This window comes from Brachycentrus maculatus, unplaced genomic scaffold (genome assembly GCF_059751285.1).
Source record: "Brachycentrus maculatus isolate JH-2025_06_01 unplaced genomic scaffold, ASM5975128v1 h1tg000172l, whole genome shotgun sequence".
Lineage (NCBI taxonomy): Eukaryota > Metazoa > Arthropoda > Insecta > Trichoptera > Brachycentridae > Brachycentrus > Brachycentrus maculatus.
Window position 1 is genome coordinate 981,515 of NW_028280925.1, and position 27,292 is coordinate 1,008,806.

General features: G+C 37.1%; 1 protein-coding gene across 10 annotated transcripts in view; it reads right to left on the minus strand.

Moving 5' to 3' along the window:
* Positions 1-6,072: 6,072 nt before the first annotated feature.
* The window catches only part of SERCA (ATPase sarcoplasmic/endoplasmic reticulum Ca2+ transporting SERCA), a 43,422-nt gene continuing 22,202 nt past the window's right edge, over positions 6,073-27,292 (minus strand). For 4 of the 10 annotated variants that reach the window (XM_088262057.1, XM_088262060.1, XM_088262058.1 and 1 more), the window contains 11 exons: positions 15,967-15,984; positions 13,804-13,886; positions 13,556-13,660; positions 11,887-13,472; positions 11,614-11,803; positions 11,358-11,505; positions 10,611-10,869; positions 9,870-10,106; positions 9,670-9,787; positions 9,466-9,583; positions 6,073-7,212 (listed from right to left, as the gene is read on the minus strand). In XM_088262057.1, the coding sequence (XP_088118183.1) occupies positions 7,184-7,212; positions 9,466-9,583; positions 9,670-9,787; positions 9,870-10,106; positions 10,611-10,869; positions 11,358-11,505; positions 11,614-11,803; positions 11,887-13,472; positions 13,556-13,660; positions 13,804-13,886; positions 15,967-15,984 (2,891 nt within the window). In that variant the 3' untranslated portion in view covers positions 6,073-7,183. Of the gene's footprint in view, positions 7,496-9,294; positions 9,584-9,669; positions 9,788-9,869; positions 10,107-10,610; positions 10,870-11,357; positions 11,506-11,613; positions 11,804-11,886; positions 13,473-13,555; positions 13,661-13,803; positions 13,887-15,966; positions 15,985-27,292 lie in introns of those variants that run through there. The other 6 variants (XM_088262061.1, XM_088262062.1, XM_088262063.1 and 3 more) reach the window with 2 other exon arrangements.

Sequence of the window (27,292 nt, forward strand, 5' to 3'; positions counted from 1 at the left end):
TATTTCCAATAGGTAAAGCTGCCAACCAACGAGTAAAAAAAGTAGTGTCCCGTCTATCAGCGCTTACCAATGCCTACTATAATTTAAATTTTCATGTTTCGTCTACGTGGCAAAAAATAGATACGCGAGAAAACATATGGTTTGAACACGAGATGTTGGTTTCATACCCATAAGTAATTAAAAGTGTCGGGTTGGGGTCCCGTGGTTAGTGACGCGGACTCTTAAGTCAGAGTTTCTCGGTTCGACCCACTCTACCACAATTTGATACCTATTTCTAATATTGAGCCACTTAGGCTCACAGAAATAGTATGAAATTGAAATGACTTTCAAGAAAGATCCATTTCTATTGCCTGGTTAATCACATGTTTTTTTTTTTTTGAATTACCTAACGTCCAAGTGACTCTTAAATCTAGCTACGGCTTATGCAACACCATTTATCATGTCCCTACTCAGGCTTCAACTTTAAAAGTTTCATAGCCTATGCCTACTTGTGAGTGGATTTACTCTTTATGTTTAAAGTTACTATAATTTCATGTAATTCATGAGTGAAAATTCTAGGCAAAAACACTCGCTATCTCGCTAGAGGCATGAGTTTATACATTTCAATGATTCTAAGTTAGCAGTGAAGTTACTTAGGCGTATGATTTTAATTCTTGATTTTACTCAGGTAGTGAATTTACTTGTTTATTCTTATATCTATGTGTATACTTACATTTCTACCTAATACTTACATTGCGCCTAGGAAGGCAACACGCTTAACTTAATATTACACTTAACTAACTTATGATTAAGTAGCGTCTGTGTGCGGGCGGCTGGAATGGGCGGGCTCGTCGGGGGGGGGGGGCGGCAGGTCCAAGTGTGTTGGTGATATGATAATGTAGTGGAAGTCTGTATTTGTACCTATAGGGCATTAGCGAAGCATCCGTTCCATACGAACCGAGGTCGCGAATGAGAGGATTTCTTTGGTGTTTATTTCTGTTATCACATGTTCGGATTCTCTGCGTTCTATATGCCCATACCATCTAATTGTCTTTCCTCTACTTTCCACGGTATATGACTTATGTATGTACCTAATATGTTTAAAATAAATATTTTTTATGGCAACATTCTATCAACAGCTGTCATCTGGAAAAGACCGCCGCGGCGCGCTGTTTAAATAATTTTTCTTATTAAAGTGTTATTGACGTGTGTGGATTTTGTTGAAATGAAGAAAGTATATTTATAAAAGGAAATTTTCAAAATAACCATAAATCTATCTGATTCCGCCGAAATAATATAATCGATAAATATTTTACGTAAGCAATGTTATTCAAAGCTGTTTGATCTTCGATTTCTTTTAAATATGCATCTGATGCCTATTTGTTATACCTGTTTATTGTTTTTATATTTTGCCATGTATTAGTATTAGTTTTGGTTATTTAAAAAATCATTTTTTTAAAAACTTTATTATTTTGTGTTCCAGTCTTGTTAACCTTAATCCCATGTCCCAAAATGAGAAATAGAAATTACTCATCGGGAATATTATATATATACATGACTTATGTATGTAATATGTTTTGAAAAAAAAAAAAAAATTTTTTTTGAATGACATTCCCAAAAGACCTTAAACATGATTGATGAGGAACTTTTAACACCGCTCAAAACGTCCTTAGTATGTTATTATTCTCTCCCTTGTTATTTTATCGGTACCACAGTTATTTTTAGATCCTTGGCAACATCATGCCTAGAATATAAAAAAAGAAAGGCACCAGAGAAGAGGTTTTGGAAGCTAATATGCAAAAGGCAATTGAAAATGTTTTGGAACGTAAAATGACCCCAAGAATTACGGCCGAATGCAATAACGTACCGCATTATTTTACAGAATTAAAAACAAATATTTGCAGAAATTATTCTCAAAAATATAACGCGAAACAAATTTTCAATAAAAATTTTAAAAAAGCGTTAGAAAATTATTTATTAAGATGCTCAAAAATTCATGATATAACTAACGAAGCCACGCGCAAACTAGCTTTAGAATATGCAATACTGTTAGGAAAGACTATTCCGACTACGTGGAAGCGCGATATATTGGCAGGTATAGAATGAATAAAAGGTTTTATGCTTCGACAATCATTATGCTTACGAAAACATAAAAATACAAACCTGTCTTGAACAGCTATTTTGAACGGTGAAAATATGTCTACTTTTCAAAAATAATTATGCTTCAGTAATGGAATAGTTCAAACAGTTCAAATAGTTCAAATATGTTTGATTTGAAGGATTAACAACTGTTGTTTGAGCACCACACATAATTACTCCAAAGTGAATTGAACAAGTTGGTGAAACAGTCTCAGGGAATGAGGAAAACTTATTACCATTTGCTGTATAGTTTGTGCTAATGGAAAATTTTCACCACCAGTAATTTCCTACATACAAGAATGGTTGACACATTAATGAATGGAGGTCCTTGGACTTCCACTTGTGGATAATAATTGGTTGCTGCGCCATCTCGGGATAACGGATATATCATACGGGATCGAAAGTAGAGCGGATACCGTAGTCAACAAAACGCGCTTAAAGTGTCAGAAATGAAGACTCTAAGAAGCATATCTGGCAAGAGTCTACGAGACAGAATAAGGAACGCCAGGATAAGGGAAATATATGTGATCGAAGTTGTCGTTAGATGGGGAAGGCAACGAAAGAGACAATGGTATACGCATGTGAGGAGAATGGAATCATTTATATATACTGTATATATTTTTTATTCTCTATTCAAATAAGTTTATGTTACTATCTATGAGGTGGGGGGGACTGACCGCAGCATTTCATTGTAACGTCGCTCGTGGTAAGCATCCGACTATGGATAGAGCACTCAGAACGCGGTACTGACTATATGAATGCTCGCATCTTGTTATGTTACTATGAAATGACTTCGATCAGTCCCCACCTTTATATTTCCTTCTCGATTAATACTTTAAAACATACGGTACTTTTAAGCATCGTTGAAAACCTTTTCATTCCCCAGGCTGGAGAAGGTTCGAAAAATTCCAATCTTCCACCCTCACCTATGAATTTAAAAAAGGGGTGTATTTGTATTGTTGGAAATGTAAAGTAACTATCTTCTAACGCTTGCCCGCACCAAATAGTGCATGGGGCATCACATTGATACAGTGTGTCTTTGATTGTTACTTACATGAAGTCAAGGTCATCAATCTTGTGCTTCAGGTATATCAGTCCAGGGTAATATTAGAGTGAAAAATTACTGATATATTATATGTTTTGACCCCCCCTTGGGAATCGAATCCGAAGCCTCCAACATGGTAGCTAAACGCGCCAACCATTACAGTAAAGGCGAATCTTTTGAAAAACAAAATATTTTTCATTCTGTAGTCTCCTAACCTGTTGTGGAAGCATCTTGCAAAAATCCAACACACTATTGGTTGAATCGATGCAAATGATTACCATAATGTTTATAAAGGACTGCTGTATATTATTACCTTTGAGTGCCATAGGATGACAGTGTAAAAATTTGGCTTTTAGGAAGTAGGAAAGTAGAAAGACATTCTTAAAATACAAAACTATTTTTTATTGTTCCATAAAATGTTTATTTTAAAGCAATAAATATGTAGATAATATTGATTGGAGATGGATAGTTTGCAGTACAGTCTCTTGAACGACGCTCAAGAGACTGTACTGATAAGCGTAGCGTTCAGCTCAGAATGAGGATCCACAGTAGCAATTATAAAATCAGCAAATGGTGACTGGACTTCTAACTCCACCCAGTATGTAGTCAATCAACCACGAGTTTTGGTCATCTTGTGATAAGCAGCGGCGTCTGGTTGTTGTTTGTTGTCTGCTAAATTTACTCTTGCCTTTTTATGCATAAATATTTGTGTAAAGTAAGTATGCAAGTATAAGTGTTAATTATGATCACCAAAGTAGCCAGATTAAATGCATTATAAATTGTCTGACTGAAACGAGTTCCACACACTTAACTGGTAGAGATATTAACTGTTTTAGTGCCAAAGAGCATGATTGCGCTTCTAGATAGTTCTACCAAAAATGTATGGTACTAAAATGGTTAATAATGAACTTTTTTTTGTTCACCAGATGTCAACTGAGTCAGCTAGGTACACTAAATTCTTCTGTTGAGTTTCAAAGTATTAATGTATTTAAATAAGTTCAAGGAACCTATTTTAAATACATATATACTTACTATCAAAACTAAATTATTTTATTTTTCTTGTAACTTCTTTGTATTAATTGCAGAGCAGACCTAATTGAAGACTACACTTATCATCACTTTCGGAGAAAAATATCAAAATGGATAGCATAATTCATGTGGCTTTTGAAGGATTATTTTGACAAGATGGTTATTATTTTCATAACTAGCTAACTAACCATCAAGCTGCTAATGCAGCGGTAGGCAGAGAGAATAGAATGCCACGCCAATCCGTCTTTGCAAACAATTTTCACCTCTTCCATGTTCATGCATCTCCTCATACATACCCGCCAATTTTTATGACTCCTGACCTGATTTGAATGCTTTTAGGTATTTGAAATACTTGAATCCTCGTTTTCCTTGGTCTTCTTCCGCTTCCATTACCAACTCTTCGCATCATAAATTTGTTTTACTGTTCTTTCTTCACTCATTCAATTCACATGCCCAAACCATCTCAACATACCTTTCATTTCTATCAATAATGCTCAGTTACCAGGTCTCTTTAGAGTCACTAGCCACTTCTTCGTTTTGCGGCAATATTAAAAATTCTCTGTAATTCCTTTGGTTGCACAGTTTCAAACTCAAATATAAAAAAGTAGAATTTGAATCAGATTGAGGTTATCTTTCCATGATTAATACTGCCAACTTAACAGCTTCGACCGTATTTCCCAAATGAAACATGTACAGATTGTAAAAGTCACAAAACCTTCGATTGGACCATGTCTTTAGTCCTTAGGTGCTTTTCCTCTCATTTGGAAAAATTCAAAGTTGAATAAAAGTGTTGTTGTTGAATAGGGAATAAATATGAAATTTACCGTGTTCAAAATGTTTCAAAAAGGTATTTAAAAATATAATTGTTTTATAACAGCGTTTTTTTAAACTAACAATATTTTAAGTGTGTCCAAATCGTTGTTCATACAAGGATTTCATGAAGGTCTCGGCTAATAAAAAAAACTCCTAAATTCAACCATAGATGTAGCATGTGCACGGTCTCAATTTAAGCATAAATATAATATCCAAAATTTGAGTATTGTCAGTAGGTTGTCAATCACGGGTAGAATGTTGAATGTCACATGAATGTCGCTCACTCCTTTTAAGAACGTCATAAATTATAGAACATGATTTGTCAGGAAAACGATTTTAAAGTTTAAAAATATAATACAATGTATTACAAATAAATATCAAGCCGATTATTGAACTTTTTACTGTGCAACAGATCTTTTTATGTAAAACCTGAAGGTTTTTTCTTCATTTGAAAAATATTAAGTATATTTAAAAAAATAATTAAACAATACCTTTTCTTCAAAATGCAAAAACAACACTTTCTGCCCTGTAGCGGGTAAATATTAAGTTAAAAATATGCCGCTTTTGCTGGGATATAATACATTTTCTGGGCATTCCGAAAACATGCACAACTGAAAATTGACGATTTTTGATTTATGACAGTCTTGAAAGGAGTGAGCGATGTGTGTAAAGTGATCACATAAGCTAGCCTATGACAGTTCGTAAGCTCTGTAAATGTCCGGACTTCCATATTCTTCATCTCTGTTGAGATACCAATGTTTTTGTAAAACCCAGAGTTGGGCATTAAGGTAAAATATATGTTTTTTCCTATCAAATTAGCAATGTCGAAATCAATTTCCTAAACTGAAATGTATCTAAACATGAAAACATTGAAACAGTTGATTTTCAACTTTTAAAAAATGAATGGGAAGTTAGAGAATTTTTTTTATATTGGTTTTACTTTTTCTACTGCCAGATGACACTATCAACGATCTTTCTTCTAAAGTCAGCTAGATTCCCACCAAATATTTGTACAGCATCTTTCCTTTGCGTGGCATTATTGTAGAGGATAAATGAAAAGGCTTGGCCTATTTAAATTTTTTATTCCCTTGTGTTCTTTAATGTCCATATTTATTATTCATTGATATACATACGTACAATTTGTATATCGTGAACGCTCACACATTGTGACATCTTGTATCAGACAATATGCGACGCATTACACACTCGCCTCTGAATAAGTTCCCAGTTCTTTGTGTAGTAAAAATGTGACATCTCGGAGAGGTGACATTTTGATCAGAAAATACAATAAAATAAATTTGTAAACTAAGTATTCTCTATTACACGTAAATATGTATTGGAATATTACAATGAAGGCTATTATACCTATTCATCTCGTCATTTAAAATATTCATAAGGGTTATGTTTCATAAGATAAGGTCAAATATTTATTGTATTTTCTAATACTTTGAGCATAAACTCTACGTACAAAAACAAACTATGTTTAAAAAAATACATGTGTAGGTACTAATTACATCAACATTGTTTATTATTGTTCAACAATCTTGTATAAAAGAGTGGAATTATTCTATGGATGTGGAACTTCATAGTTTAGGGGGTTACAAATCCATTAAGCGTATAGCTTTATCAACGATTTATTTTATAAAACAATACATTATAATGTACAGGTATATTTATATTCTGCCAGATGTTTTGTTGTTGTCCTGGCAAAAATTAGCCGATCAGTAAAAATGCTTGTCGGGGCGGCGGAGTTAAATAAAAAATAAATATCATTACTTTACGGACATCGATACGGGTCCAAACACAAATGTAACTCGATAAGATCTAATGTTTAAGTACAAACCAAACGGGACCCATACGTGAACTTAGCGCGTCCCGACAGGCATCTCTCCATCGGACACTTCTATTCAACAATTTAAAATACTTTTCCTATTTATATAATATATACACAATTTGTTTTAATTTAATTGAGTAACTCTACCACTGACGGATGCTTCGAGTGAGAGTGGGCAGGCAGAGCGGCTGCTTGTTCTCGGCTGCATGTTCCTCCCCAACCTTTGTGCGGTCCTCCGGTTCCGATTAATTTAGAATATACAAGTGGGTCGGATTAAAGCCAATTAAGTAAGAGAAATAAGAAGCGGTAGTGAATTAGGTGCTAAAAGCGGTAGACGGCAGTGATTACCATTTGTCAACCACCGCTTCATTGACTGAAAAACAAAAGTCAAGTTAGTCCGCTGAAAGTATTATTTCTCGGCGATTTCCAACTACTGTTACTACTACATATAGACTTCAGTCAAGGGGGCATGCGGTGAGTCCGAGGATAGGAAAAGTTCAAACAAAGGGAGAGATCACAACCGAGTGTTATATATAGAGAAGGAAAACACAACACGAGTGTCGGTGGAATAGGGTTAGAGACTGGGTGGCTCCACGGAGTCCAGAGTGGCCGGCGGCCCTGGGTTCGCGCTTAGTTCACCAATACCTTCGGGGCCACTGTAGCAAAACATACAACTTCATTAGACAGGGGCAGGGGGGGGCATGACACTACAGGCTTCCATAAGGTCCACTCCGCACTTCCGCACGTCACATGTACATGCCACACCATCAACGGGAGTTCCGGTCGACTTATCGAAGCCTGTATATTAAACATCTTTCGGGCAGGGTTCAACAATTACATTCAATAGGAAATGACAAAAAATAAATAAATACAAAGGAGGGCATGGATACAATGATTTGACTGATGAAAAAGTATACAAATTCATAATAAATACATTAGAAATTGATGGGAAATATTTTGAACATCATAATACAATCACATTACCTGATGTGAGACTCGATATACATAAATAAATTTGTTTACAAATTGGTTAGTCCGATGACCAGTTTGATGTGAAATAGTATTCATTCACAAGTTAAATATAAAGTTAAACATAATATAATATAAAGTATGTTATAAACTGTCACAATACAATATGCATTTATTTACAGGAGAAATCGGACAACAAACACTTCCGTTAGAAATAGGGTAAATATGGGTATAGGTTTACTAAACAATCCGCACACTTCTATCTAAGGTTAATGTCGGGAACAATGGGTTTACAGGATTAACTCGATTACCCATTTCAAAAATCTACGGAGCTCTTAACATTTTATAATATGTACATGTAATGTCTGAAGCACCGTCGACACATGTATTACATATCGCTCACTCCTTTCAAGAACGTCATAAATAAAAAAACTCGATTTTTCAGGAGAACGTTTTTAAAGTTTAAAAATATAATACAATGTATTAAAAATAAATATCAAGCCACTTACTGAACTTTTTACTGTGCAAAAGATCTTTTTAAGTAAAACCTGAAGGTTGTTTCTCCATTTGAAAAATATTTAGTTTATTTAAAAAAATAATTAAACAATACCTTTTCATCAAAATGCAAAAACAACAATTTCTGCCCTGTGGCGGGTAAATATTAAGTTAAAAATATGCCGCTTCTGCTGGGACAAAGTAAATTTTTTGGGCATTCCGAAAACATGCCCAACTGAAAATTGATGAATTTTGATTTATGACATTCTTGAAAGGAGTGAGCGATATGTGGGTGCTTCATTTTTACAAGTTAAATTATATATATTATAGCCGAGATAAAGTTGAAATAAAGTGGTTCCAAAATGGATGACTACTTACATACTGTGGAGCGGAGGTCGGCCAGCGCAGGTGGAGTATGCAACTCGAGTTGGACACTCCACAGTGCGCGCGCAACATTCAGTTTAAACTAGTGGTATAGAGTTAATGAGCGCAAAGATTTGGCTTCCCTCATCCGCAGGAACAAGACAAATGAGGAATGAGTCAGGACGTGCAAATCATGCCTCACACAAGTGTGGTCATACAACTTAACAAACAACGGTTCGTAGTCGGCTTCTGCAAATCAACTCCGGGGTATAATGATTACAATGTGCATAGTAGGTGAGATACATTGTTAACACAAGGGCGACATCGGGTACATGTTAAATGCATTAAAGGCACTCCCGCAAACTAAAAAGTGACCCGAATCATATCGGAATTAACGGACTAACATTTAAAATTAACACAGAAAAACAATAGCTAGATAAATAAGTTAACATAACACAATCTCCCGATGATTTGAGATACATTTATAACTATATAAATACTAAAAATGAATCTTACAGTCCATTTCCCGGTGCAAAACTGTCGGATGTTATAGCACCATTAGCACGCAGTCCGAACATGAATTGTCCTATAGATCAGGTCCTCACACTCAAAACACACCGATGATCTGTTTAGTAACGAGTGGTATTAGGGCGGGGTCGGGTTGGGGGCACAAACTAAACAAACACAGGCCGGAGGGCCTCCTCACTGCGGGGGCGTTATATCGGCCCGTAGAGCAGTAGCCCAAAGAACACGGCCCACATGAGGGCGATCCATTGCATGCCTTGTAACATGTTCTCACCGTCGGCGACCTTCCTCGCCACAAACTTCAGCACTTCATCCAGCAATATTACTGGGATGGAGAACTTCATCACCGTGATCCATTCGTCCATCGACAGCGGGGTCACTTGGAACACGGTCTGCAACACAAAGGGGGCGGGTGAGTTTCCGCGCGCATCTATCGCGAGCAACCCTCCACTGCCAAGCTGTGTTAGCGACTACTTACCGACAGCACCTCCACGTACAAGATCACGAAGTGGAGAGTGAAGGACAGAGCCATGGATCCCACCAGCCACATGTTGGACCACGGGGGCATGGCGAGCAGGGACTGGTTCTCTGACAAGCTGGAAGACAAACATATCAAACATTACCATCTCTGGCAAACGCACGACGAGCGTTTCGCGACTAATTCCAGTACACATTTACCTGTTCATGGCGTTGAGCATCTCAATGGTGACAAGCACGGAGAGAGCCATGGTCATGGGATGGGGGTCGGTGAAGATCTTGCAGTCGACACCCTTGAAGTCGTCTCCTCCGCCGATGCAGGACAAGTGGTGGGTGAGCTGCCAGTAGGTCATGGCGGGTCCTTCGGGAGAGTACATGAACCACCAGGAAGCGGCGGCCACGGTGGCGGCGCCTACATATCCTCCAATAGCCATGTACCTGAGGGCATTCACAAATAAATTTTAAAACAAAGGCTTCTACGACAAAAGTGACCATTATCTAAATTGAAAGCTAATTTAAAAAATGGTGAACTAGTAAATGAAGAGGATTAATGTCTATTTTAAATAATAGCGATTATGTGCCAGTTGATACATGTGTATTACTAAGGAGAGATAAGAAGAGACAAATCTGACCAGTTGGTCAATTTTGGATGTTTAAACGCAAGTAAACGATCAAAACTTAAGTAATCACTCAAATTATAAGTATGTACATACTTAGTATTGACTAGATTCATGTAGTGATTATGTTTTAGCATTCATTCTACTTGAAGTCGTCAAAGCACCTGAGGTCAGTTGTAGTCAAGGTCTAAATCCCTTAAAAACCAAGTCACATATCCCCGAGTGGATGTAATCAAACCTATGCATTGCTTCAAAGCTTTGTGTAAGAATCGTTAAGTCAGTAGAGGGAAATATGATGGATGGATGGGAGGTGAGGATGGTGTACCTGAAGAACAGCCATCCGGAGATGAGACCTTCGTCAGCCTTGCGGGGGGGCTTGTCCATGATGTCCAGATCGGGCGGGTTGAAGCCGAGAGCGGTGGCCGGGAGGCCGTCAGTGACCAAGTTCACCCACAGCAGCTGCACGGGGATGAGGGCCTCGGGGAGACCCAGAGCGGCAGTCAGGAAGATGGATACCACCTCGCCGACGTTGGAGGAGATCAGGTAACGGATGAACTGCTTCATGTTGTTGTAGATGGCACGACCTGTAGACATATATCATTGTAAACACGGGAACAAATTTACTAATCAATTTTAGTAATCTGATATATATACTTATTTTTTTTATTCAAATATTTTTTTCAGTATCATTTGCGGACTTTATATGCGGACGTATGCAATTATTAATTTTATGCTATTAGTAGCAGAATTAAAGACAATGTTTAAATGAAAAACAATTTCTACTCATTGTCAAAAAAAATTTTCAATCAAGGAATCAAATCTACAATGTTCTTGAAATTTCATTTTCCTATTTTCAAATAAAAATTAATAAATATTGTAATGTGAATGATTAAACATAAACTTTATATTGGGTTTTTAGAGAGACATAATCCTTTGATGAATGAATACCAAACAGAAAAAAAACCCACATTGAGTTATTTTCTAAAACAAAATATGTATGTAAAAATCATACTATTATACTTATAAAGAAATGAGTTTTTGAATAAGGTATGTATTTGTTATTATTATGTACCTTCTTCAACAGCAGCGACAATGGAAGAGAAGTTGTCATCGGCCAACACCATCTCGGAAGCGGACTTGGCCACGGCAGTTCCTGAACCCATGGCAATACCAATCTCAGCCTTCTTCAGGGCGGGGGCATCATTTACACCATCACCTGTCTGGATTAAATCATATTCTTCATACGTATTCGGCGGAATGATCAAAATTGATATTTCCAACTAAGCAGCTGACAGTTATTAATATATACATTTTTGAATGCAACATACCATGGCGGAAATTTCATTCATGCTCTGCAAGAATTCAATAATCTTGGATTTGTGGGAAGGCTCCACACGGGAGAAGAGACGACCACGAGCGCAAGCCAACTTCTGTTCAGCATAGGGGAGGTCATCAAACTCACGTCCAGAGTAAGACTTTCCAGTTGTGTCTTCATCCTCAGTGAACACGCCGATACGCCTGAAACATACATTCCAGTTATCCGGAGGATATTGACAAGGCGCACGGGATATTCATCATAATGAATGGTTTGAGTAATTTACCTGCAGATAGCCTCAGCTGTAGCCTTGTTATCACCAGTAATGACAATGACGCGGATTCCGGCAGCGCGACACCTGACGATGGAGTCGAACACTTCCTTACGGGGGGGATCCAACATGCCCACGACACCGACGAAGGTAAGGTTGACTTCGTAAGTGTAGAACTTGTTAGAGTCTCCGAGATCCATGTCGTCGGGCTTCATGGGGGCATCACCAGTGGCCAGAGCCAAGCAGCGGAGGGTGTCACGGCCGGTACCGTAGGTGCGGGTCAGCTCCAAGATGCGGTTCTTCAGGGTGGATGTCAGAGGTACCTTGGTAGATCCGACACGAGCGTGAGTGCAGCGATCCAACACGCCTTCGGGGGCGCCCTTGACGAACAGTTTAGGTCCATTTCCGAGGCGGGAAGACTTGAGGGGTGTGCAATAAGAGGACATGGACTTCCTGTCACGGGAGAACTCCAGGGTGAATTCTTTCTTCCACTTGGTTTCAATTTCCTGGCGAACGACAATAGCGGTAGAACGGCGATCCAGACCAGTCTTGGGTACGCTGAAGGGATTCATCTTCTCGGCCAATACGATGAGGGCGGTCTCGGTAGCTTCTCCTACTTTCTCGAAAGCTTGTTTGAATTCGTTGAAATCAATAGCGGAGTCATTGCACATGATGCAGATGGTTCCCAATTCTTGAAGAGTGTCGAAATCAGCGGCCTTAACTTTCTGGCCCTTGAGGAAGACATCACCGATGGGTTCGTAAGTGGAGCCGGTAATTTCGAATTCCAGGAAGTTGCTATCGTTACCCTCGACTTTGTCGAAGATGAACATGCGGGATACGGACATCTGGTTGGTGGTGAGAGTTCCAGTCTTGTCTGAGCAAATAACAGATGTGCAACCGAGGGTTTCCACAGAAGGAAGTGACCTGACGATGGCGTTCTTCTTGGCCATACGCCTGGTTCCCAGAGCGAGGCAAGTGGTGATGACAGCGGGAAGACCTTCGGGAATGGCAGCGACGGCGAGAGCGACGGCAATTTTGAAGTAATATACGGCACCCTTGATCCAGCTTCCTCCGTGGGCGGGGTCGTTGAAGTGACCGATGTTGATGGCCCATACGGCGACGCAGATGACTGAGATAACCTTGGAGAGCTGTTCGCCGAATTCGTCAAGTTTCTGCTGAAGGGGAGTCTTGATTTCTTCAGTTTCGCACATTTCAGTACGGATCTTACCAATAGCAGTATTCAAGCCAGTTCCGATCACAACACCGCGGGCCTTTCCGGCAGCGACGTTTGTTCCTGAGAAGAGGATGTTTTTCTTGTCCTGGTTGACAGCCCTGGGGTCCGGGATAGAGTCGGTGTGCTTGATCACGGACACGGACTCGCCAGTCAGGATAGACTGGTCAATACGGATGGTGGTGGAGTAGATCTTGATGAGTCGGATATCAGCGGGGATCTTGTCTCCCACAGACACCTCAACAACATCTCCGGGGACAATCTCCTTGGCGCGGATCTTCTGGACGCCAGATTTGTCTCCTCGGACCACTTTACCCATTTCAGGCTCATATTCTTTAAGCGCTTCAATAGCGGATTCGGCATTTCTTTCCTGAAATCAGAAACACCAGATTTAATATTATAAGTCGATAAATGGGTAAAATGTGTATGATTTGCAAATGAAATTGTATTTACCTGCCAAACTCCGACAATGGCGTTAGCGATAAGAATAAGTAAAATTACAAGAGGCTCAACGAAGGCTGTGAATGCATCTTCATGATCCTCAAATAACGCTAGGACCTGTAACAGAAAGCGGTTTAAGAATGTTGACAGGACAAACATTCGAGGTATTTCAAAACTTGGTAAAATATATAATACACAGAACAAACAAAATGATTTAAATTGTTCCAGCAGTATGACAAAAGAAAGTAATTAATACTTACAAAGGAAATAATAGCAGCTAATAGCAAAATCTTTACTAAAAGGTCATCGAATTGTTCCAAAACTAATTGCCAGATAGACTTTCCTGAAAAACAAACACAAATGGGTAAAATATATTAGAAAGCATTTCTAGGAAACAAGGCAGAAAAATGACAAAAGGAACATTCCCATGAACAACAGCATGTTGGCAACAGGTGAATAGCTATTTCCGTTATTACGTATTTGAGTAATTTAGCTAACTGCCTAAAAATATAATGTCAACGAGCTAGACTCCCAGATTATGTTTACCCAGGTGTATTATTGTTGCAGGGAACACTATATTGGCAAATATTTACTGCCAGTAAATATTTAGCAGATAACAATCATGGCTACCAACATCGCAAGGGACATTCATCTGGTGCACTGACTATATAGGGTTGCCTGCTAAATATTTGAAGATTAACAAAAAATTGCCCGTCATAACTTTCATTAGTAACAAATCTCAGTATGTTTTCTCTCTCTGCAAACAGACTCCCATGCCAGAAGGGGTATTTTTGCCCTGACGCTCTGCTTTGAGGCTAATAATTCATGTTAAAAATAATATTTACCAAACTGTGGACTAAAATATTGGTACTGGGGGGTCTGATTACTTAGCCATAAAGCTGATAAGGGTGATTCATCTCCGACAAAAGGTTTAGCAATGTCATTTTACGATTCCGAATTTTTTAAACATTGGTTCAAAGTAATTTTTGGACTAGTTGGAACGTGTGAGGATGAAGTCTTAGGTCCAACGTCAAAATTTGACAGTACTGAAACAATAGATCTGTCTTTTCTGAATTAACAATGTTTTCGGGCGATCTGATGGTTCTGCTTCATCAGCGGGTTGTTGTGCGGAGTTGTGTAAAAATTGACCCTGGGGTGAGCCTTTACTGTGTGAGAATATGGCTTATTCACCTATTGAATGCTGTTGAACTAATTTAATTTAAAAGTTTTAAATGCTTTGTGAGATTTTCTCACGGGGAGTGATTTTATAAAAACTAAAATTGTATATAATTGAGGTATGGCATTTAACATCATTACAGACGTCATTGCGCCGTAGCATAGTTGGGTAGACGCTCGGCTGTGAAACTGGCATCGCAGGTTCGATTCCCGCCAATTGAAAAATGAATTCAAGAAAGATCTATTTTCAATTGGTCTGGGTATTTGTGATGTATTTTTCACATTTACTTTTCCTATCCTTACTATCCTACCTGCAGACAAGCCTTTAAAAGTAGAGGCTTTGCGGGTTATTCCTTTTAAAAAAAACTAAAAATGAGTCTAGTATGCAGTTCTAACTTCAAAGATAAAACATAAATATAAAAATAAAAAATTACAACCCAAAATGATTCATGAAGAATGAAGAAAAAATAAGATGTCTTGCACAACAAATATTTAAACAACAATTCACATTGAAACATAATCTATGATTATTATTTATATGGATGTACATTCAGTGCACCAATTATGTTTCAAGTCATATCTAAAAAAAAATGATAATACATACATACACTTTTAAAGTGTCAGGTTGGAGTTTACAGGGTTATAATTTTCATTCTTTTAATTTGTGTATTGTAACCAAAATCCAGTTTAGACAAAAGATGAATTATAAATTATACATTTTTTGTTTGAAAAAAATAATCTAAAAATACTTTAATTCACTACAAAAATAATTTTAAAGCGATTATTTAATTGATATCTACAAACCTTATGACAAAAAAAAATGTATCACCATTAAAAAAAAACTAAAATACCTAAAATATAATACAGCATATATTTGAAAAAAAAAAGATAATATCACATTACTGTGGTTTAATATTGGCATGAAACCATATTTTGTTTTCATCAATTCACTTTTCGGAGATACCACTGTCTTGCTGAGAATGGCGGACGTGGATGAGGAAAAATACCAATTTAAAGCAATTTTTTGTTGTTGACTGGATTGGGAATCGAGGACGAAACTTTTTTAAAAAAAAATTTACGTTAATATTAAAATTCATTATAATTACGCGACGCGGTAAATAAAATGAAAATAAATATTTGTCGATTAAAAATTCTTCAAAATTTTCTGAATCTCGAGACAACTTGACTATTTATCTCCCGACTGAACTACTTCCGGCATACGGCTGCTAGCATCCCCGAAATCTTACCTTCTTCCGTTGGCAGTTCTGAAAAGAAAAGAGAAAATATATTAGAACATTTAATAATAAGAAAAACTAATGTGGGAAGATATTACGAATATAATGATTTTCTATGGGTTGTTTCCATTTTTACAAGTGAACGTAATTGAGGAGATCCTCTTGCCACGCTAAAAATAGGGCATTTTTACAAAGCAAGTATCAAAGAAATTTGAACCAAATTTTAAGAAAATGTTTACCAAATGTTGAGAAACTAAAAGATATTTATATATATATATACACTATAAAAACGGAAAAGGGCACGTGTAGAGTAATTTAGTTTACATCAGATAATCTTGTTTTCCGTGAAACAAAAAAAAACATGTATTCTTGATACTTTCAAAGCTCGTAAAATGGCGGGTGGTAAAAAAAATTACACCGTAAAAAAATGGCTCATTTTTTCATTTATATATACATGTATGGATATATTTAAAGGTAACCGGTGATGGTTGTCATTGTTTATTCGTATGCACAAGGAAAAATAAATTCTATTAATTCTAAAGTGTCGGCCAATTAAAAAAAAAAGGTACCGAAAAATGGTTAAAGTTCTTGGTAAGTAATAAAGGTTAGTCACTGGTAATTTGGGACCCGTCTACTATTCTAGGTACATAAGGTGGGTAAGTATGCACTATATGGTACTTAATTATTAAAACTTTTTATTTTATTTTCAAGCTGTAGCCGTAAAAATTAATGAAAATTTAATTTATACTAAAAACCCCGGCGTACAAAACGCTTCCCCATTCATAATATCGCGTTGAAAGTTAAAGAAATTAACTTGTAATAATATTAAATAATAAAATTGTAGCTGGTAGAGGAAATTAATTATTGTATGTAATTAATTACACACATCAAAAAGTTAGCGGAAAGTTCACGTGGGTGAAAACGCTGAAAACTGACCGTTCCCAACACGGAGAATGCTAATTTATGGGACAAAATATGATTTGAGCATAAACCGTGGAGTTTATGGTGTCCAACTTTAAATGTTTTGCTAACACGACATATTAAAATCACCCTTAAACGAGTGGAGGTTTAATAAAAAAAAAACACATATTTTAATGTCAATAAAAACAAGAATAATGACGCAGTACACGTGGTTAGTGCACACTACAAAAAATTACAATCTTTTATGGTCAAGTTGCGTTATTACGAACGTCAACATTGTACTAATTTCCTGTTCCATTTCATAAACTACATATTTTAGTATTTCACGCTGCTAAAGATTGCTAGAATCATATAAATAAAATTAAGACAATAGTCAATGCTAGGCTTATCTTTCTACACCTATGACTAACGAAGTTTTTTTTAGAATACCTCAACAGCTAGCTACGGCTTACGCAACATCGCTTAACGTGTTTCTAATTAACTATATTAGCAACGATGCTTCGATACCTATATATTATTAATTTTCTTAAATCTTGCGACGTAAACACTAGTGTGTAAATTTAATTTAAATTTTGCATACATTGAACGGAGGTTACTTTCAAATTACACATACTAGAGATATTAAAAACAGATGTGAAGTCGAAGAAAGTAGTTCCGACTGCTAAGTACACGCCTAAGTAAAGTCTTCTCTCTCTACACTTTCAAATTACGGTAGCCATTAATTTTACGGTTCAATAATTAATCGGGAAACGAGGATATTCGCAGAAACGCGTCATCCTTGTCCGTTTGTCACGTGGTCATTAGTCATAAAGGACACCATTGTGCGGGATTGTTACCTGACAGATATTTGCATTGTTATAATACATTTCGGGCGTAATCTAAGCTTTGCCTTTACGGGGTTGGCCGTTATAATGCAAAGCGAAAGGACATCAGGGTTATTATTTACATTTGTAATTTACCTAGAACAGAGTCCAGGTATGCGTAATGGAAGTAGGAGAAATTAATCCTCAAATTACCTATGGCGTCCAATGGATCTTTGTCAGACGGGAGGGATATCTACCTATAAACATACTCAACCTATAAAGGATTGTACTAGACTCGTTTTGTGTTTGTAACAGCCGATATATTTAATATTTTCATTCATCATTTTCTTTTGGAAAATTTGCCTTCGAAAAAACGTAATTTTCGTAAGTTGGCAATGAATGACGTCACAGAAACGATGGAGTTATTTTAATATTGGTAACATCGCTAAATTATTGGCGGCTCTATTTGTTGATGTCTATAGTCCACCCCCCTCTCCCCCCATATTTATATAACGCAAATGATAGTGTAGTGGTAAACAAACAATCCACACTACTACTATTACAGCTCTATAAGCCATAGACGCTTGGATGGCTTGACTCTGGCCAATATCTGTACCCGACGGATTCTCCAGTTCTTTGGACACGTTGCGCGTGGCAACGAGGATAGCCTGGAACAACTAGTTGTGATCGGTAGCCTGGAGGGAAAGAGAGGGAGAGGAAGATCCCCACACGATGGACCGATCAAATTAAGGCAGCAGCAGGCACCTCAGTGGTTGGAGCGCTACGTGCAGCGCAGTCAAGGGATAACTGGAGAAGAGTCATTGCTTCTGCAAGGGTCACAACCCTCAGCAATGAGGAATAAGACGGAGAAGAAGAAGCCATAGACAATAAATCATATGACGTCATAAAATGTTCGATGACGGAAATTTGATGACGTATGCGAACGCACGTTTTTCGTTTTATAAAAAATATCTAAAGTTTAAGCCTTCATATCTCCCTTATTTCTCTACAGATTTCAATAAGAATGCTACCGATAGTCTGGTGATTTTTTATATTAATTTATTAGCCAATAATCCCACATCGTGATATTTATCCATTCTGGCAAAGAAAAATACACAAAGCTTTCTTTTGGATATCCCAAAAACACGTTTATTATTTATAAAAATCTTGTCAAACATAATCCCAACTTATACAGTGACGAACGAACTAAAAACCCATTAAAATATCACGGTAAATGCATGTACGTGACTATTGATGATAGATTTATGGGAATATTTATTTAAGACGATGCAAAATAAATACGAGGAATATTTTCATTATGGTCTTGGTTGCATTACGGTTGCTATGACATGTGTTTCCTTATTTTGATAACGTCAGAAAGAGCACAACACGTTGGAGCAGAACTTGTTACGCGGTTAAAAATATCGCCAGCTGCCGATGTTCCTCTGGGATCTGGGTATCCTATCTAACTCGCTTCGCGTGACCAGTCGTGGACATGACGCTCATTACTCCAAATGGGAGATAGCTAACACCAGAACGTACGCCAAATGAAACTTAAATAATATTTAGAAAAAAATAATGTAAGATTTAAGAAAAATACGTATCTGATAAAACCGACAAAAAAGTATTTGGACATACTCAAAATGTTATTAATAAATTATCTGGTCAAATTATAACCTTAAATACATAATAAAATGAAAATAATATTTTCTGGCTTTTCTCATGTATGTGATTATAATCCAGGAGTCGGACCTCACATACAAAAATATAAGAGTTTTTACTCAATAAAAAGCTTCTTTGTCTCGCCAATAGATGTCACCAGTGAAAATTCTAGTGATTCTTGTACAATGTTTCAAAATTTAATCATATTCACATATAGAGCTTCCAAGAATTTTAGTTGTGTGGTTGTCAATCATGGGTATAATTGGTGAATGTTACAAGAGTGTAAAATGATCTATGACGGTCGTAAGCCCCGTAAATGCCCAGACTTATTCTTCTTCTCTATGTTGAGATGTCAAAAAGTGTCATTTATTTTTATGTTATAGGGTCTTAAAATGTGATGGAAGAAAAACATTTATATACGGATAAATCATCGAGTATATATTAATATAAAGATTGAGAGTTTCCTCGGAGACTGCCAAAGGTCGGGAGGTGAAAGATTGCGCGGTAAAGTGCCACTAAACAATACGGCGTAAGGGGTTTCCACGGATTTCCCGGGCCGCGATCCACTTCTAGCTGAATTGAAGGAAAGCCAATCAAGTTCGAGAGGTGATGTGGGTCGAGTAGCGCTTGGTGCGGGAAAATTTATAGTAGTCTATGCAAGGATGATTATTTTTACAGATAGTTTCAAATGTGAGCAAAAAATAGTCGTAAAATAATCGTACACAATTGAACACGCGCGTGTTATCCATCTAATTCAGACGAAGATATAAAACACGCCGTCATAGATCCCAATCACCATAAGAGAAGAATCAAGAGGTCAGTTCTTTTGATTTGTTATTGTTATCGTTTATCAGGATCGCTATCCCTTTTTGTGGGATGACTTCTGGATGAGATTTGGGAGAACTGCGCGACTCCAGGGAATAACAATAAAGAATATCATATTTTCCTTGTTTGGAACCGTCCTTTTACTAGTTATAGTAAGTCCTTTTTATTAACCACGCACGTGATAAAATAATCACTCGTCCTTCGAGAGTACCAATTTGAAGGCACGAGGTCCCCCAATTTTTCCATCGCACTGTGGCGGAAACATAAGGATAATTATTTTTTGACATTTCAACATAGATGAAGAAGAATATTGAAGTCTGGAAATTTAAGGGGTTTACGACCGTCATAGGCTGGTTTAAGTGTAACATTCACCAATTCTACCCATGATTGACAACCAGACTACTTAAAATCTTGGAGGTTCTATATATATGATCCAATTTCGAAACATTGGACTTGAATCACTAGAATTTTCACCAGAGACATCTCTTGGTGAGATAAAGAAGGCTTTTTTTTGCTGAGCAGAAACTCTTTTATTTGTATGTGAGGGTCCGAATCCTGGATTATAATCACATACATGAGAAACGCCAGAAAATATCCTTTTCATTTTATTATTTTTAGCTTTTAATTTTGACCAAATAATTTATTTACAACATTTTGAGTGCGCCAAATACAAATCTGGAATTTCTCCAATTATAGGAGTTATTTTTCATATTATTATACTATAATTGGAGATGTCCAGTATTTGAACACACTCAAAGTGTTGTGAATAAGGATAATTGCCTAGAAATGACTATCGGATCAAAATGCGGATTACCTAATTGACAAAGCGCTGTTAGCCCAGCAATAAAGAGCGCAAGAAACATCCGGCATCCTTGGTGAGATCAGCAGAGCGCCTGGGACAAGGCGCTGGTTAGTTTCCGCGTAATGAAACCAGTCTGGTTTTAAATACCGGAGCGAATAACACTTGTGGCCGTCATTTTATTCAAACGCGCATTGAAGAGGACTGATCAAACAGAGTCGGGGAACAGAAACGCTAACGGCACCTCGGCGGCCATCCAGCACCGGCTGTAATACTAATTTAATTTAATTTTTACGGGTCATGGAGCATTTCGAGAATACCTCTTCCGTTTTGAAATTAGACACAACTCTACTTGTGAATGTGATGGTATGTGTATGTCCAATTGTTGAAAAAGAAAGATTTAAATTGGATACAGAAAGTATGCAGTCGACAAAAATTGACGAGGCAATAGGACATAAAGATCTGACAGATTTAGTGGTGTCTTATTTAGAAAATATGACAAGGCGAATAAAAGAAATAAAAGAGCTATGTGACAAATCTTGATTGATATAAGATATTGAATCCATTGTGTCTATTGTATTGTCTTTAGGGATCATCGTTATTAATTTATTATTAACTGCACACATCTATAATTTTTAAGACATAAAATAAATATGCTATAAATCCTTGTACATAATAGGCAAGGAGAATTTTCAAAGGCAACTAATAAATATATTTTTTTACTAATTTGCGAGTGGTACGTACATTGTACAAGCGCACAGCGCCGAAGTACCTACACCTAGAATGGCTCTTCCGTCCCGTGGCCATTAACGTCCGGAATGGCGTTACCCTGTCACGTGGTCGCCTGTGCAATTTGTAATCATCCGCATCCTATCCGATAACGCTAATTAACGCACTAATTGTAGGATGCCCGACATCTTACGATACAATTACCCGTCAATAAATATTGATAGAAGACGAGCCGGTTCGTTTTCATTACGACCCTACATGCGTTAAATACCAACATAATTTTCATTAAACCCAGGTAACATTTGACGTAGGCAATCGATTTTTTTCTTCGTTTTTGTATTGAAAATGTTTATTTTCGAAATAAATGTATTGTTTTGAAAAGAAAAGAGTAATTGAAGAAAGGTAAGGGGTTTAAAAAAATATTTTTCAATATACATTCTTAAAAACTCGAGTGTGGCCTCTCCGGCGGTCGGCCGCTGATTGATTTCTGTGTTTGCGAGAAAGGCCTTAAAATCATTTTCCGATGTCCCTGATACAAAATTTCTATTCACACTTTACTTTATGTCAGTTTACCAATCGTTGAAAATCGTCAAATTGAATTAATATCGGGATGATCGTATTTGTATGTAAATTAGTACTTTTTACGGCGGCTTAGCGACTTCGTTTGCATAACGCTCGGCAACGACGCATATTTTCTTATTCACAAATCGATTTCCTGAGCGAAACTCGCGAAATGTACATCTCACTTGTGCAATTTCACGTTTTATTCCGGCGTGTGTAACAATACGCCTATCGACGTCACAATGAGGACTCGTGCGTCACTGTTCATTGTCACGAGACTCTACAGGGAAATCTTAAAAATCTTACAATTCAAGTTTTATAATTTTTACAGTAAACCCCCCTAAAACATTGTGATAGTATTTTTGTAACTGTATTTTTAGGTTTTAAGTAGCGGAAATGAGTAATTTAAAATTAAAATACAATTTCCAAAAGCATTAACCCGCCTACAACTTCCCCCCCCCCAATAACGCGGTACCTATCTCAACGTTATAGGGGGGTTTACAGTACTTTCAACAAGATTTTAAAGAATATTATGAAATGCAAAAGGTTTCTTCGCAACGTCTTTACTTTAAAACGAACGACGGAGAGTCTGATGCATTGTGGAATAGACAAAAGACAGCGCTATTATTATGCAAATGCTGTCAAGGAAAAAATGTCAATCAGTTAATGTTGACCTTATTGTAGCTTTGCCAAAATAGTAACTTACATTTTCAAGAGACGATTTTGTGAATGATGTTACGAGAGGAAAAAGTGAAACTTACAGTGGGTACTCAAATTAATAGAAACACTGCGAATTTCACAAAAAGGGTTGTTATCAACTAAATTACACTTTTTACTTATGTGAAAAGTGAAAGAAAGCCCTTGCTTTAAAATGTTACTTAAAAGTACATACTGTTAACCCTTTCCTCTGGTCAAGTGAGAATCTAGCGCCATTTTAATGAAATGTTAAAATGTATTCAAATTTTAAATTTACGTTTTAAATGGTAAATACCACTATTTATTAAAATCTATTTTGATACGTGTTTCAAACACCGTATACGGTGTTAGAAAATGATACGGAATGCATCGAAACACGTGTCACAATAGATTCTAAGATAGTAGTACTTACCAAGTAGAACTTAAATGAAAAAAATATATAGATATTACCACAAAGTGACTGCTGAATCAATTAATGAAAAAATAAATAAGGACTGCCTGAGATTGACATCTGATCATAAATACGGAATTTCGAAAAAAAATGCAGTGTTTCTGTTAATCTGAATACCAACTGTACTTGAAAAGTGACCAAGAAATGAGTAAAGTTACGACTGTTGAGTTTGAAATAAAAATATTGCAGTATGTATTTACGAAATAGGTGAATTGTTTCTTATTGAATGTTGAAGTTAGCAAAAAACTAATGTCACATTGAGATCGTTCGCAGTAGGTAGCCTAGTGCAAGAGGCGATCGGCCATGGGAACACTACATCACACATGCTGCGGGTGTAGTTCTGCGCACCCGCGGACACGAGACCACCTGTTAGCGGCGAGAGAGAAGTCCGCGACATTGACACCATATTGTGTGACGCTGATATACGATTACGTATTGCGGACTACTTTGTTAGGCGATAGTGTTATGTGCGGATTCTCAACAAGTGTTGCGAGAGCGTTGTACAGAACGCATTGTTCACGTAATTACTGACACTTTCTTTGACGTATTCATTAGGTAAACCGGAAATAAATGTCGTTTTCAATGGCCAGGTTAGGTTAATGGCTAGGCAAAGTATGGCTCCGGAGCTGCATGCGGTTCTTTGACTATTCAAGTGCGGGTCCGGCACAAATATCAGCGGGAAGGCTCTTCGACTTTATTCCCGTATTAATACGAACATCTTTTTCAAGCATGAACATACTAAAAGCAAACTGGGAAATCTGGAAACGCGATAAAAATAACGACGTAAAAACCAGACTTGATCGAACATTCAAAAGATATCCAAGGACATTATTCGCAATAAGTAATGGATACCTTACTTTAAAAAATATTGTTTATCAATGAATAAAATCCTTATTAAGTGTGAAATCAAGTTTTATCGAGTGTATCCGTAATATTTTATGTATTAATTTTAAATAAAACACAGATTTTTTGAGTCTACCAAGTTGTATTTTATTACCAAAAACACATAAAAAATTTATATTGTGACAATTGTTTCGCCTTGTTTCAAACGAATGTGAAGATCAAATGGACTACGGTCCTTATGTAGCTGTACAATTCTAAGTGACAGTTTTAACACGTGCAGCAATAATTTATGGGAGACAAAATTATAATTAAGGTGTACTAGAATTGCAAACATAATTGGCCCTAAAGAAAGTATTTAATCGTTGTTATGTGCATATTTGGCTAATAAGTTTATCGATCACTCAATCGTTACGTAAATTAAAAAAAATATATTCGTTTATGTATGGTTTGCTCGGAGACAGATCATCCGAGTCCAAGCGCCACGTAGGCAGAGTGATTTTGCGAAAGAAGCCAAGTCTAGAACGCCCGGGTCGCCACTCCGATTGCCGTTACGGTAAACGCGGAGAACTTCCAGCCGAAACACAGTTGCGAAGTCCGCGAGAATGGTGGCGGATTACATGCATAATGTTATGCAGCGGAGCCGTGACGGGCGGACATTTATCTCTCGCGCTATAGGGCAACGCTTCGACGTCCGAGTATGAATGTGGATTCGCGATAGATCCGCGAGGCCGTGAGCCCGATTCCAAGTGCTCGGCGGAGCTCCGTCACAGCGGACGTGTTCTTAACTTTATTAGGTTCCGATGTATTCATTTTCTATCAATGAGGCTGGCCTCAAGGAACTCTTATACGTATAGTGTATATGTTACGCAAGCTAGTATGAAGCACGGGTATGCTACCACGAGTGCCCTATTCATTACCGCTATTCTTCTTTTACATTTGAAAAGAAAACCGAGAAAAACTTGGCACGATCAGGTATGCCAAATACTTGAAAGCGTTCAGGTTAGGAGTCGAAACAATCGGCGGGTGTGTATGAGGAGATCCATGAACGTGGAAGAGGCGAGGAATGTTTGGAAAGACAGAGTGGTGTGGCGTTCTATTCTCTCTGCCTACCCCTGCGGGGAAGCGGCGTTATGGTTAGTTAGATAGTTAGTTTTCTTTTACATTTCCTTTCCCATACATAAGTATGTAATGTCCTTAGCCCTAAAAATGACTTGTCAATCTGTAACTGTATCTAAAACATTCCACTTCTATATCCTAGAATTTGGACTAGTCACCTTGCCTTCGTGTAATTGATGATCGAGTAATTTTCTTTAGTATTTGTACCCTGCTTATATATACGAGGTAAATTTACAAATACGAGATTTTTACATACTTATATACTAGTGTTTTCAAATACATATTGTATAGAAAATGTAAAAAAAGTAAAGCAGTGCAGTTCAGCCGCTCTACTCTACCATACTGATGATCGAGTTAACAACACGTCAATCCGATGAGGTACCCTATGCACCATCTGAATGCGAATAGAGGTAAAAGAAATATAAAGATGTAGTAGTATAATCCTATTTCAAATTATTACAATTAGCTTCATACAAACATAAAGTGTTTATTGTATACCCACGCAAGTCCACGACTTTGTGGAGTTTTTGTTTGTTTTAAATGCAATATACAAAAATAATGCACATGATGAGAAACGAAATGTAAACAAAATTATATTAATAATTATCACACACCTAAAGGTATGTTATTCGGTAATAATTAAGCAATTGTCATGAATTTGTAATTTTATTGAAAACATCATGTCATACTAAATTTCGTAGCTTAAAAATTTTCACCACGAGATTGGGACACACGTATATTGATCATATGGTATAGTTGGTACGATCAGTTCATTTAAATGCTTCTTTACAAGACATTTTGCAAAATGACATACAATGAACACGTTCCGGAAGCTATCGACGGAGAAGCCAAAGATCTCCGCTAGTCAGTAAGTCGTAGGTTAGCTGTTTCCGGTAAAGAGAGAGAGAGAATTAAATAAGGCTAACAGGCGTTAATTTTTTAATTCCGCAGATAGCGAAGCGTAAATAAGCCGAATCCACGAGCGCTTTGTTAATGCGGAGTAAACACCGACAGCAGAATGACGAGAGGTTTATAATAATGTAGTATGTTGTATGATTGGCGCTGTATTATGAATGAATATGAACCGCCAAATTATTATTAGCATTACCGACACTCCGTTGAATCGAATCACCTGGTTCTTAGTGTAAATATTTATCAAAAAGCAGATGTGGATAATCGAGATATTTTTAAGTACCGTAAAAACATAAGATCATCAATTTTAACCAATCGCGTGAACTATACTATATATCGTGGTTATACTGACAAAAAACGTTGACTCTAAAATCCCTGTTTGAATAATCCCTGTTATTTAAAGCTTTTAGCCTAAATAAAATGCTCGCTATTAAACTTAAAGTTGAATTTACTTTTAAAACCACATACTTTACGTAAGGGTCCATTGGACCCAGAATGGTAGTTCTCAAGGTTCTGTCTGCAGTAGACCAAGGGTTGAAAAGTGCTGATTGCACGAAGGCAAGGTTGATTGCACGAAACCCTGCGTTTCAGGTACCAGTCCAGGGTGATATTGAATAAATATGAAAGTGAAAACCACCCATATTTAAAGAATAAAATAAGAACCATGTACTTTTTTCCACAATTTTTTTTTCCACATTGAATTTTATTTGACTAGGCAACGGGGTTTGGTTGTAACTGTTTCGTTCTGATGAGTCAAAGAATAATTTAGCAAGATACATAGCGAAATTAATCGTAGCTATGTGATCTGGGATTGAGATAAGATTATCCGGGAAATGGGTCAAGCCGGGATGCCGAAAGCTTTATATTACCAACAGGTATGCTAAATCTACATACGGTAAATCCATTCTCAACCGTGGCTTTAGTGGGTTAGGGAAAGCACTCCGATCCTCTGCGAATTTCCATATTCCACTGTGGAAAATCCAATTATGCCCTCATATTGGTCGGAATGAATTGTAGAGG